This window comes from Lithobates pipiens, unplaced genomic scaffold (genome assembly GCF_037356315.1).
Source record: "Lithobates pipiens isolate NorthernLeopardFrog02 unplaced genomic scaffold, aLitPip1_a1.2 Scaffold_16, whole genome shotgun sequence".
NCBI classification, from domain to species: Eukaryota; Metazoa; Chordata; class Amphibia; order Anura; family Ranidae; genus Lithobates; species Lithobates pipiens.
Window position 1 is genome coordinate 247,951,431 of NW_027507748.1, and position 14,316 is coordinate 247,965,746.

Here is a 14,316-nt window from a genome sequence, read left to right on the forward strand (position 1 = left end):
CGAGTACCCGTCCCAGGCCGTCCGAGTACCCGTCCCAGCCCGTCCGAGTACCCGTCCCAGCCCGTCCGAGTACCCGTCCCAGCCCGTCCGAGTACCCGTCCGAGTACCCGTCCCAGCCCGTCCGAGTGCCCGTCCGAGTGCCCGTCCCCAGCCCATCCGAGTGCCTGTCCCCAGCCCGTCGGAGTGCCCGAGTGCCTGTCCCCAGCCCGTCGGAGTGCCCGAGTGCCTGTCCCCAGCCCGTCGGAGTGCCCGAGTGCCTGTCCCCAGCCCGTCGGAGTGCCCGAGTGCCTGTCCCCAGCCCGTCGGAGTGCCCGAGTGCCTGTCCCCAGCCCGTCGGAGTGCCCGAGTGCCTGTCCCCAGCCCGTCGGAGTACCCGAGTGCCTGTCCCCAGCCCGTCAGAGTACCCAAGTGCCTGTCACAAATGGAATAGGTTGTTAGGAAATTAGAGGAGTCATTTATGCTCCTAGAATCCCTGACGGTGCTCCCTGCATTTTGGACTTCTCTGTGTGGCCAACCTGTGTAAAAGTCCCACACGTGGTATTGCCATACTCGGGAAGAGTTGCAGAATGTATTTTGGGGTGTAATTGGAAGTATGCCTATGCTGTGTATGAGAAATAACTTGTTATTATGACAATTTTGTAAAAAACAAAAGCAAAAAAAATAAATAAAAAAAAACATTTTCCCAAGAATTGTGGGAAAAAATTACAACTTCAAAAAACTCACCATGCCTCTTACTAAATACCTTGGCCTGTCTATTTTTCAAAAAGGGGTCATTTGGGGGGTATTTGTACTTTCCTGACATTTCAGAGCCTCAAGAAATGAGATAGGCCGTCAGTGCATCAGGTGTGATCAGATGTGATCAATTTTCAATGATTTGCATTTGATTCGTTTTCCATAGCTTGTAGACTAACTTTTAAAGAGACTAAATAATATCCACTAATTTGGTTTATTTTTACCAAAGAGATGTAGCCGTATAAATGTTGGCCCAAATTTATGAACAAAAATGACTTAGTTGCAAGATTTTATCAGAAACTTTTTTTATTTTTTTTCTAAATTTTCGCTCTTTTTTCACTTATGCCGCAAAAAAAAAAAAAAAAACCCAGTGGTGATCAAATACCACCAAAAGAAAGCTCTATTTGTATGAAAAAATTATAAAAATTGTTTGGGTACAGTGTTGCATGACTGAGTAACTGGCATTCAAAGTGTGAGAGCGCTGAAAGCTAAAAATTGGTCTGGTAAGGAAGCTGTATAAATGCCCTGTATTAAAGTGGTTAAAAACCGCTCCATTAACTCATAGGCTTTTACTGGCAGTTTTGAAGCAAACCAGTGTGAAAGTGCCCTTGTCAACGACCAGAATACAATTTTTTTGGACCAATTAAATTACATGCTTTTTTTTCCAAAGCATTTTTTTTTCTGATAAATTGCTGCTGCAAGGAGGAAAGGTGTCTAAGATGGGCAAAAGCCCTGCATGCATAGAGTGATATTAGGGTTCCAATATTTCTCTATTTTATAACTTCTTATACTATACTTTTGCACACAAGGTTTGTCAAACCAGTTAATAGCAATAATATAAGAGTTATTTTAACCACTTAAGGATCGCCTCACGCTGATATACGTCGGCAGAATGGCACGGCTGGGGACAATCACGTAGCGTTACGTGATTCTTTAAGTGCCCAGCTGTGGGTCGGGAGCGCGCCGCCGGCGGGGCGCTCCCGACCTGGTCCTGTGCTCTGTGATCGTGGGACCAGCGGACCTGATCGCCGCTGGTGTCCCGCGATCGGGTCACAGAGCTGAAGAACGAGGAGAGTAAACCAACCTCTCCCTGTGCTTACTTGTGTGGCTGTCACGATCGTCTCTTCCCTTTTATAGGGAAGGACGATCAGTGACGTCACATGCCAGGCCACGCCCCCCCCTACGATAAAAAACAAAACAACACTACACTGCCCCCTAGCGGTTAACTCCTTCACTGCCAGTGTCATTTACACAGGAATCAATGCATTTAAATAGCACTGATTTCTGTATATCTGACAATGGTCCCAAAAATGTGTCAAAAATGTCCGATGTGTCCGCCATAATGTCACAGTCACAATAAAAATCGCTGATTGCCGCCATTACTAGTAAAAAAAAAAAAAAAAATGTAACAAAAATGCTATAAATCTATCCCCTATTTTGTAAACGCTATAACTTTTGCGCAAACCAATCAATCCTTAATTGCGATTTTGTTTACCAAAAATATGTAGAAGAATATGTATCGGCCTAAAGTGAGGGAAAAAAAAAATGTTTTTCTATATATTTTTGGGGGATATTATAGCAAAAAATATTGAATTTTTTTCAAAATTGACGCTCTATTGTTTATAGCGCAAAAAATAAAAACCACAGAGGTGATCAAATACCACCAAAAGAAAGCTCTATTTGTGGGAAAAAAAGGACACTAATTTTGTTTGGGAGCCACATAGCACGACCGCGCAATTGTCAGTTAAAGCGACGCAGTGCTGAATCGCAAAAAGGGGCCTGGTCCTTTGGATGCAAATTGGTCCGGGACTTAAGTGGTTAATAAACACCAAATTCACACTTGAGCATTTTTCTGCTCACTTTTACACCTGACTACACAGAGTTCCATTCTGATTGTCCCAGTTGATCCCAAGGACTTCAACTGGAACACCTGTAAATGCACAATACACTTTTTAACACCAGAATAATAATTCTCCTATAGAACTGGTCTTTTCACTCATGCGATTCCAGAATCGCAGCAAAACCTGAAATGCGATGTCATGATTTCTTAATGGCACTTCAAATGCAGTGCGATTTTTCCATGCTGGTCAAGTGACAAAATACACAAAAACCGTGGCAAAAAGGCAATGCCAAACGCACCTGGCTCAGTGCAAAAATTTGGTACATTTTTGAATGATGGCTCTCCAACAAACCCACAAAATCGTGCAGAAAAAAAAAAAATAATTTTAGGTCTTTTATGATTTTTTGGGCACATACATTTTGGAGGCTTGACACTTTTGTCATTTACCAAGAATGACAACAGAGGAGGAAAATCATCCAGGTGAAGCCTACAAATCTTAGTAAAATTTTTAAGTAAAAGTGTTTTCAGCAATTTTGCTCAGTAAGGGTGTTAAAAAAAATAAACACACAAAACCTAAACAAGTCTAAAATGCGTGGCCATTGAAAAAACTGAACTAGTTGCCCTTTAGGCTTCTTTCACACTGAGGAGGTGCCGGTGTTGGTAAAGCACCGCTAGTTTTAATGGGCAGGGCGTTTTGAGAGCGGTGTATACACCGCTCCCCCAACCATGATGCTTGCAGAACTTTTCCCATCCTGCAAGCACACCGTCCCAGTGTGAAAGCACTAGGGCTTTCACAATGGGGAGGCTTGAGAGGTGCTTTACAGACGCTATTTTTTGCGATAAAACGCCTGAAAAGTGTCTCAGTGTGAAAGGGGTCTTATAAGCGTCTCATCTGGGTACAGCACCTCAGACTGATAAAAATTGAATCTGAAATATCAGTTTGTTTATGGATTATCTCCTAATCGAATCTCAGTAAGGAGAACATTGTAAGGATTGGCACAATCTTAAACGTACTGTAGCTACCACTGCCTTTACAGCGGTATAAACCCCCTAAACCACAAATGTAATATTTTGCAGCTTACCAATCATATGTAGTAGCTGTATTTGTTTTCCCTCCCCCCCCCTCCCCCTCTGATTTTAACCTGGGGATTCGGCCATTAACACCCTAACACCCTCGGACAGCAGAGAACAGACAAATTTTGATCCACATGTGGCTACTGCAGTCTATCGATAGACTTCTGCCCAACCGCCCAGTTGGATAAAATCTGCTTAACTAGCAGCTGCTGCTCTGATCTGTGTATTCAGACAGCAGAATACAATAGCCCAATGGAAACGTTTTCCCTATCCAATGCCAATGTGTGGATGGGGTGTTTGGGTCAGGTTTGTTAGTTCACACGTATCTAATGAACCAGGTAGAGCCAGCTTTACACTTTTTAAAGAGGAAGTAAAGTCTTCCTTTTTAATTGTACCTTCAGGTAATCCTATAATAAGGCTAATCTGTAGGTACTGTAATTATCTCCTATACTTACTATATACGCGGCCATCGGCGCATGTGCTCTGAAGAAACGGTCACCAGTGCCATTTCATCAGGGCCTTGCACACATGCAGGGGAGTGACATTGCGGCTCCAGCCAATCACAGCGACAAAGCCCACGAACACGAAAAAAAACAAAAAAAAAACAAGGAAGATGTCAGCTAACTCATCGGTGTGCGGGAGCTTCAATCTAAGGTAACTATTTCATAATGAACTAGTATGAGATGCATATTAGGTCATTATGCCTTTGTCTTATAGTTTTTAAAAATGTTTACGCTTTTACAGCAACAGTTTTATTCTTTTTGGGATAAAGGTTTTGCACGAATAAATGAATAAAAGCTGATCACTGTAAGCACCAGTGAGAGTGTTAAAAGGTTTTATCTCAACCTTTTACAGCCGCAGGGCAGCTTGACCTAAAAAAAAAAAAAAAAACAGAATTGCTGGCTGGATCGCCACATGAAGATAAAAAAAAATAAAGCCTAAGGCTGGGTTCACACTGGTACGACAAATGCTCTGACATTGTCAGCTCATGTCGCATGACGTGTGAAAACCAATGTTTCCCTATGAGAGCCTTAACTGGTCCGACACAAGTCGGTCAGACTTTGAAAATGCTCCCTGTACTACTTTGGTCCGACTCTGATCCTACTTCAGCCCATTGACGATCACTGAACTAGGATCAAATTTGGATCCTTGTCCTAACCATCCTACTTTGGCATCAGACATTGTGTTATTTCCTGCCCTCTGCTGTAGCCCCTCCCATTGTGCGTTAGTTTTGATTGGTCAAAGGACAAGTCGTACTATCTGAAAAGTCGGATCAAAGTAGTATCCTGTTCATGAAAGTTGGATGGATGTAGGACTGATATCGCAGAGCAAAGTAGGATGAAAGTCTTACTAGCGTTGTGTATAATAGTGTGAACCCGGCAAAACTCCCCCCACACACACACTAGTGCAGCCATCAAACATAAGAATTGGTAAACTGCAATATATTAAAAGTTTGGGTTTAAGGCTGGGTTCACATTGCTGCGGCTACGAGAACCGGATGTGATTTGCACCGCACTGCAGTGCAAATCACATCCGATCTCTGTGCAATGCGAGTTCAGCCATACAGATAGTATGGCTGAATTCGCATCGCACCCGCCCCAAACTCACACAGGACCCTTTTTTTGGTCCGCAGCAGAATCGGTTCGCATGGGTGTTCACGCCATGCGATCCGATTCCTGTCCGAGTTTGCAAATCGCACTGCGATATGCGAACTGATCTGGGGGTGTCATTAACATTTCACTGACACTCCCAGCAGTTCGCATAGGGTAGTGTGAACTGCCGCCGGGAGGCATGCGATGCGGGAACCCACCGCGGATTCACAGCGTTCCCGCATCGCTGCAGTGTGAACCCAGCCTAACACTGCTTTAATTACCTACCAGAAAAACATCTTCTCCCAAGTAGAAACCTATTGAATTTACCATAAAACAAAAATCGTCTATATGCCTCATGACTTATTTTTTGCATATTGTATTCTGCTTATTATGCTGCGTGTTGGTTCCCAGTAGACAACTTTGTCTGTCCAACAGTTACATCATCTTGATCTTGTCGCAGGTTTTAAGTTTCAGTCCTTTGCATCAGTCTCATTATCTCTCGGGAAGTCATTACCTGGAATGCTTTTATATTGCTTCCAAAGTTACTTTAACAACATATATATCTACTCAACAATGAATTATGTTGACTATTGAAGACAAGACAAATCGAACATCATGAAAATGAAATCAGGTTTCAAAATCTGAAGTGTGCAATCTTAACCACTTAAGGGCCGCCACATGGCAATGTACGTCGGCAGAATGGAACTGACAGGCACAAGCACGTACATGTACGTGCTTGCCTTCCAGCGAGTGGGGGGGTCAGATCGGACCCCCTCCCGCTGGCTGCGGCAGTCCGTTACGCTTCAGGAGCGATCCGGGATGAGGGGATGGCCGTTGGTTTCTGGCCATCCCCTCTCGATCGCTCGTACACATAGGCACACAAATCCCCCCGATCCCCCGCCCCCCCTCCCAGTCACAGTGTCAGTGATTGCAGTAATCATTTATTTACTGATCACTGCATTTAGTGTCAGTTCTGACAGTAAAAACTGTCAGGGCAGTTAGTGTTAGGTCCAGGGTAGCCCCCTACCCCCCCAATAAAGGTTTAACCCCCTGATTGCCCCTAGAGTTAACCCTTTCACCCCCTTTTGCCAGTGTCACTAAGCGATCGTTTTTCTGATCGCTGCATTAGTGTCACTGGTGCTGCTAGGTAGCTAGTTATTTTTTATGTTCACCGCCAGGTTTTTATAGCGTTAGGTACCCCCCATATACTACCTAATAAAGATTTTAACCCCCTGATTGCCCCTAGAGTTAACCCTTTCACCAGCGATCACCATATAAGTGCCACTGGTGACGCTGGTTAGCCAGTTAGTTATTTAGGTTCCCCGTCAGGTTTTTATATAGCGTCAGGGACCCCCATATACTATCCAATAAAGATTTTAACCTCCTGATTGCCCCTAGTTAACCCTTTCACCAGTGATCACCGTATAAGTGTTACGGGTGACTCTGGTTAGTTAGTTTGCTTTTTATAGCATCAGGGCACCCACCATTTATTACCCAATAAAGGTTTAACCCCTTGATCACCCAGCGAGTGATATCAATTAGGTTTTAGGGTCAGGGTCTGCGTTGCCCCAGGCAGCGCTAGGTTAGTGCCAGTACCGCTAACACCCACGCGCAAAGCATACACCTCCCATAGTGGTAGATTATCTGAACAGATCAATATCTGATCAGATCTATACTAGCGTCCCCAGCAGTTTAGGGTTCCAAAAAAACGCATTGTTAGCGGGATCAGCCCAGATACCTGCTAGCACCTGCGTTTTGCCCCTCCGCCCAGCCCACCCAAGTGCAGTATCGATCGCTGTCACTTACAAAACACTAAACACATAACTGCAGCGTTCGCAGAGTCAGGCCTGATCCCTGCGATCGCTAACAGTTTTTGGTAGCGTTTTATATTTAAATCCTGAAGGCAGTGCTTGGTTTTTGGGGTCCAATACGTGGCTAGGCTTCCAAAAAGTCCCCCACATGTGGTATCCCCGTACTCGGGAGAAACAGCAGAATTTATTTTGGGGTGTAATTTCACTTATGCCCATAGCATGTGTGAGCAATATATCATTTAGTGACAACTTTGTGCAAAAAAAAATAATTTTTTTTTAATATTCCTGCAACTTGTGGCAAAATATGAAATATTTCATGGACTCAACATGCCTCTCATTAAATAGCTTGGGGTGTCTACTTTCCAAAATGGGGTCATTTGGGGGGGGGGTTGTGCTATTTTAGCATTTTATGGCCTTCGAAACTGTGATAGGTAGTGAGGAGTGAAATCAAAAATTTGCACCCTCAGAAATCCTGAAGGCAGTGATTGGTTTTCGGGGGTCCTGTACGTGGCTAGACTCCCAAAAAGTCCCACATATGTGGTATCCCCGTACTCAGGAGAAGCAACAGAATATATTTTGGGGTGCAATTCCACAGATAACTATGGCATGTGTGAGCAATATATCATTTAGTGACAACTTTTTGGAAACTTTTTTTTTGTGTCATTATTCAATCACTTTTCCTACAAAAAAAAAATATTCAATGGGCTCAACATGCCCCTCAGCAATTTCTTTGGGGCGTCTACTTTCCAAAATGGGGTCATGGGGGGGGGGGGGGGGGGGGAGTTGTACTGCCCTGCCATTTTAGCACCTCAAGAAATGAGATAGGCAGTCATAAATTAAAACCTGTGTAAATTCCAGAAAATGTACTCTAGTTTGTAGACGCTATAACTTTTGCGCAAACCAATAAATATACGCTTATTGACATTTTTTTTTTACTAAAGACATGTGGCTGAATAAATTTTGGCCTAAATGTATGACTAAAATTTAGTTCATTCGATTTTTCTTATAACAAAAAGTAGAAAATATCTTTTTTTTTTTAAATGTTTAGTCTTTTTCCTTTTATATCGTAAAAAATAAATATCGCAGAGGCAATCAAATACCAATCAAAATAAAGCTCTATTTGTGGGAAGAAAAGGACGCAAATTTCGTTTGGGTACAACATTGCATGACCGCGCAATTACCAGTTAAAGCAGTGCAGTGCTAAATTGTAAAAAGACCTCTGGTCCTTAGGCTGACAATTGGTCCGGGGCTGAAGTGGTTAATACAGAAATAAATAGTAGTGGCAGGCTATTGGTGTAATTTAAAAGCATTTTTGGATGGAAAACAGCAAGTTTCCTTTAGTTATTATCTCCCTTGCCATTCTTATCCATTATGGCCCCATACTATGCCTAAATGAGATTTGTGTAACATCAGCAGCAGAGGGAGAAGAATAAAATAAAAATAAAAGGGGGGGGGGGGATACTGGCAAAGGACCATTGAAACTAGATTTGAACTGCACATTGGCAAATTCAGGAATCACCTTGTAGTCACTGAAAAAATACAAGGACTTCTTTGAATGGTAGCAAAGCCAAGAGAACCCAATGAGCTTATTGTGCAGAGAAGAAGCCACTTCCATAGAATACTAGCAGAGCTGGGGAAATTGTTCCTTTAGACAACTTTAGGTTATGGTGGGAAAAAAAAAAGAAGAAGAACGTGCAAAACCAAACATACAGGCTTATCCCGTGTCCTTCAATGTTTTCAGAAAAAGAAGTGTCTAGGTCTTATGACTGATTTTTCCTATAACAGGAGTGGGCAGATTAATGAACAACTCACAGCTGCAATAAGGCTAGGATCACATATCTATGGTCACACCTTTTCTGAACCACAAAGAACTGCACATTAGCACAGTCACAGGGATACAATTAATTCCTAATGGCACCTCCATGCATTGGCAAATGCAGAGCATTTTCTATGCATGCCGAGAGAGAGAATGAATGAATATATACACCTAATCTTACTGCTACTTGCTTTGCAAGTGCAGACAGACCTCTGTTACTTAAGGGTCCATTTTTACTAGATATGGAAGATTTTTACTATTTAAAAAGAGTAATGTAGGCAACTCACATTAATAAAGATTATCAAGTCCATCTCCAGTAGAGGAGAGTCTCCATATATAGCGCAAACTACTTGAGTGGTCCACAATTTGGTGTGTGCTTCCTGGCATTTTAGTGCACCTGGGAGGCTCCTGAAAGAAGTAGGGCCAAAACTTTTTGACCCTACTTCTATTGATCACAGAAGTGCAGTTCGCTCTGCACTCCTGTGATCCGTTTTCAGCCGACAGCAGGCTAAAATCATCTGTCAGCTGACTTCCCTCAGCCAGTACAGGAGCTGGATCAATCCCACCGTTACAGCCAGGATCCACCCAGATGTCTGGACTGCCAGCTAGCTTAAACATTCAGGGAGATGCTGAGTGAGCCAGGCCCTCCCACCCACAACCCAGCAGCTCAGAGCAGAGAACTGAGCAATCAGCAGCCTTTCAATTGCTCAATTCTCAGTGCAGAGGTGGCTGGGAACAGATGCAGCATCAGATTGATGCTGTCTCCACCTAGGGGAGTAGCATTTTATTTTCTGAAACTCCACTTTTTAAAAGACAACACTACATGCCAATACTTTCAGGACATGACTAAAATAGCAGCACTATTCATACAAACAAAAACAAAAACAAAAAAATCCACCAAACCCAAAAAAGATTAAGACCCCTTTCACACTGAGGGCGTTTTGCAGGTGCTATAGCATTAGAAATAGCGCCTGCAATCCGCCCTCAATCTGCTGCAAGGGCTTTCACACCGGAGCGGTGCGCTGGCAGGACGTCAGGAAAAGTCCTGCCAGCAGCTTCTTTGGAGCGGTGTGTTTACCGCTCCTCCATTGCTGCTCCCCATTGAAATCAACGGGGGAGTGCTGCCGGCCAAACGCTGCTATTGCGGGTGGTTTTAACCCTCTCTCAGCCGCTAGCATGGGTAAAAGCGCCTCGCTAGCGGCCAAAATGCGCTGCAAAATCCGACGCTATGGGCACGGCAGTATGAAAGCCCTCTAACAGATTGCAAACACAGTGGGTAATTACAATATTATAACAATGTTATGGAGACATTAAAAAGAGAAGTGCAGCTCAAACTAGGTTGGCTATACGTCACCTCTGAATCACAGTTTGTTCTGCACTCCTGTGACCCATTTTCAGCAGACAGTGGGCTATAGCCAGCTGACATCACAGAGCCGGCCCAGGCCTGGGCAAGATCACAACCATATGGTCGGACATTGGGATCCACTCACATGCATGGACCGACACCGTCTCAGCGAGCTGCTGAGTGTATGCGCTGGCCGCTCCCACCCCCTCCACAGCCCAGAGCTCCAATGAGTGAGGAAGGGGCAGAGCAGATAGCAGTGACTGACAGTCACCAGCTCTCTGCTCAGTGAGCTGGGGGGGGGGGGGAGAAACACCCATACTTCTCTTTTAAAAATTACTATTCATTAGGAACATGCAAGCAAATTTTAGGGCTGATACACCAGCAGCATTGGTGCTTTTGGGGCCGCTGGGAGAATAAACTGTTTAAAATTAAATTCCAGTTATACCCCAAGCCCAAATCTACTCACACTCCCATTCTAAGACTATTCTATCAAGCCTGCAAAAATGAGATGTGTATACTTTTCTATTCTGAAGCAGATCCAGTCTGGTCACATGGCTGTCTTCAGTGTAGAGGAGGCTTTAATATTTTTTTTTTTTAGCTCATATTCATGCAGTATTTTCACACTTTATTCCATTCACATCACCGATTTCAGAAAAGGTATAGACATCTTTTCTTTTATAGGGTAGAACAGCATAGTCCTAGAATGGTGGTAGGAGCAGATTTGGGCTTAGGGTTTAACTGGAATGCCACTTTAAAGCCCAACTCCAGACACATTCTCTTTTCCATTGCAGTGTGGCTGAGCTCAGTTTTTTTTATCTTCTTCTAGGGGTGAGCACAAAGTTTATACTAACTTTATAAGCCAATCCTCTGGAAAACCACACTCTCCCACAGTCCAGCAGTGGACTATTCCTGCCTATGGAGCATGCTGTCGTACGAAAGAGTCAATTTTTGAGACTGCTGGAGCGTGGGGGGAAGTAAACATCGGTAAGGATGTAGTGGTTTGCATGCATTACTTTTTACAGCATACACCATTACAATGCTGCACACAAAAAAAAATGGTATGAATGGGCCCTAGCACCGCAGTATAAGCATAAAAGCATGGCCAATTATACTAGAAACAAAAATATTTTTTTCTGGAGTGCTTTGAAAATGGTACCTATGCCAAGCACCAGAACTTTTTCTCTATTTATTTGTCAAACCTTGTAAAGTAGAGGTTTGGTACTGGTCCATATACGGTAAGGAAACTGGTCACACAGCAGAAACTTACATGGGAATGTAGAGCTGCCACTGAGCTTTACCATTCGGGCAGCTGTCCAATAAACGGCTGAGATGGGGGGCTGTGTGGTGCGTGACTCAGTAAGCTATGCTGCAGTACATTGCCATGTGATTTGGGACGTGGTGCACTGAAATAAAATGCAGCATGTCAGCATTTTAGATCAGCCACAGACTGAGTTGCATTGTGAATGGAAAAAAGGGGGTTGTCATTGCATCCAGTGTGAATAAGCCCTAGCATATCCCCCCGCCCGATACTTGGAAAAAATAGTTTTCCATGAAAAACTGGACCCTGGTGCCGAAAAGGTTGGGGACCATTATTGTAAATTATAGTGCACTGTTCATAACAAAGCTTTGTGGAACAAAGATATAACAAACATATACCTTTTTATGTCCAAGATTGGCACCATCTTCCAAACTGTACTTTTCTTTAAACTGCAGTTGCTGGAGATCATAAGTTTGATGTGTAACCAAGGTTACCTTTTCATTAGAAAGGGATGTACAAACCATCTCTGAATTTACAATGGCAATTTCACTACTCTGTCTTTTTTCTGAGGTTTGCACAGGGGCTGTAAAGTAAAGGGGGTTGTAAGGATCATCTGATTTTAAAAATGCATTCCAAAGTCTTAGATTTTCCTGTTCATCGGCACTACAGTCACTCTCACTGTCTGACTCTGCATTACTATCGCACCACAATTCTTCATCATACTGAGTCTGATCTAGTGTTTCCAAAGAAAGAGTGGTTTCTCCAGTTGTAACACCAGTTTGTAACGAGGCTGTGAAATTCTGAAGGTTGTAAGGATCACCAGAACAAAACAAATCCCACATGACATGTTCAGGGACAGAAGTTTCACTGTCAGTGGAGGATATTGATCCTTCACTGTCAAATCCATCATCATTGTCATCCTCTTCCTTGTCCCATTCATCGCTGCTTGATGGACTTGTAGCATCATCATCATCATCATCGCTTACAACTGTTCCCAAAATGAAGCCAATATGTTTATTTGTGCAAACAGTAACAGAGGAAATAGGAAATTCTTTGTGCAGATCAGAGTCCACGTCTTTATTGTTTTGGTCATCTGGACAAGTAAACAGCTCGGTTGGCAAGGCAAATACAGACTCCCTGTCTAACTCACAGGGTTCAGGTGTTCCAACTATGGTAAGATTTGGTGGAAGAGGGCACTGCCAGTATTCCAGACTGTGATATCCTTGGTCCTTATCAGCACTGGAAGGACATAAATGCTGGTGGTTGTTGGACTCGTCTACTTCCAGAACTACAACTGGTTGCTGGTCACAGGGACTATACTTCTCATACATTTCTGGAAACTCTGGAACATCTCCCTGTGTAAAGCCAAAATCTGGTAACCACTCACACTGGTCATGTATTTTTTTACTTTGTGCCTCAAGACATTCAGAAACAGGCAAGTCTAAATTTAAATTAGAAACATCCTGGTCGGCTAATGAGAAGTTCATAGGATCGGGGAGTTTGGACACTATTGTTTGACTCTGTTCTATCTCACTAGCTTCTTGCTCGACACCAGAAGTGACCACCTCCTGAGTCTTGTTCTGCTGGAGAAATCGGAGTCTCTTATTCCGGATATGCTGAATCTCAAACGAACTCTGACTAGGGTCATCTACACTTTGGTCATCTTTCCATTGAAATCCAGCCTGTACCCCACCACTCCCTACATTAAAGATATATGATAGTATACCAAGGGAGGAAGACTGTGGCAGGGCTCCACTTATCTTGTGGGTCACTTTGTAGGGTTCGTGTTCATTAGTAAGGGTCTGGTCAGCAGAAGAGAAATTATGACTGGCAGAGGCTGTTTTATGGCACTCTTCTTGGTTTGGCTCTGCAGTATCATTCCAAGCCAAGCCTTGCTCCCAGAACACCTGCATGTTACCATGAACCTTTTGCCAGGTGGTCAGTTCCTCGAACGTGGAGTCCTCATCTTTACCAGAAGTAACACCTTGCCACGATTTTAGAAGGTCCAGATCAACTCCAACCTCCGGAGGAAGGAACTCTTTCCAAGTACCCAGCTCGTCCAAGCATTCTCCCAGCTCCTCCCAGGACCCCGAACTCAAGCCCAGCGCTTCAAGCACCTCGGGTAACTCACCAGACTGTACCGACCTGTGAATCAACCAACCGGAAGGGAGGAAGGACGACACTTCCCAGGGTCCCATTACATAAGACCAAGCAGCTCCCACCCGCTCAAAAAGACGATACGGGTGCAAGCCGCGCAGAAAGCGGCCTAGCAAGGCCCGGAGTCCCGGGGAGGACCTGTCCTTCTTGTCAGCAAACATCAGGCCGCGCCGACAAAGCTCCAGGATGTTTCCAAAAGTCGAGCGGTAGCCATGAGGGTCGCTTAACGACCAAGCGACCGCAGGACCCACCGGCCAGAAAGCGCACACCGGTAATACTCCCAACAGCTGGAAAAGCTTCGAAGGAAAGAACGTCGAATGGGCGGAGCGATATGACGCAAGTCTGTCAAAGCAAGAAGTGGTGTTTCGTCAGATGAGTCGACTTGTCAGCATCTGTAACGGAAGTGACGTTTCTCCGCCGCCATCTTGCTACACCCCGCACTCCTCCACAGCATGAAGGCGGTGTTCTATCGATACACGCTACCAGCCTACTGCGCATGCGCAGCCGAAGCGACGTTACCTCGCGGCGGTTTTAGTACATCCGCACTCGTCCGCAGGAAGCCTGGATTTAGAACTAGGCAAGCGGACATTCTGACACGCATCGCAGTCTTGCTGTTCACTTTTTTTTTTTTTTTTTTTTTTAAACGCAAACTCAGCTTATATAATGATATGCAGTAGTTAGAAGTGAGCAA

The 14,316-nt window shown here is 44.1% G+C and overlaps 1 protein-coding gene across 1 annotated transcript in view; it reads right to left on the reverse strand.

Annotated features, from left to right (window-relative positions):
- PPP1R15B (protein phosphatase 1 regulatory subunit 15B) overlaps nt 1-13,948 on the reverse strand; it is a 51,061-nt gene extending 37,113 nt beyond the window's left edge. Inside the window, exon 1 of the mRNA XM_077481255.1 lies at nt 11,867-13,948. Coding sequence (XP_077337381.1) covers nt 11,867-13,786 — 1,920 coding nt within the window. The 5' untranslated portion in view covers nt 13,787-13,948. The remainder of the gene's footprint in view (nt 1-11,866) is intronic.
- Between the last annotated feature and the right edge of the window lie 368 nt (nt 13,949-14,316).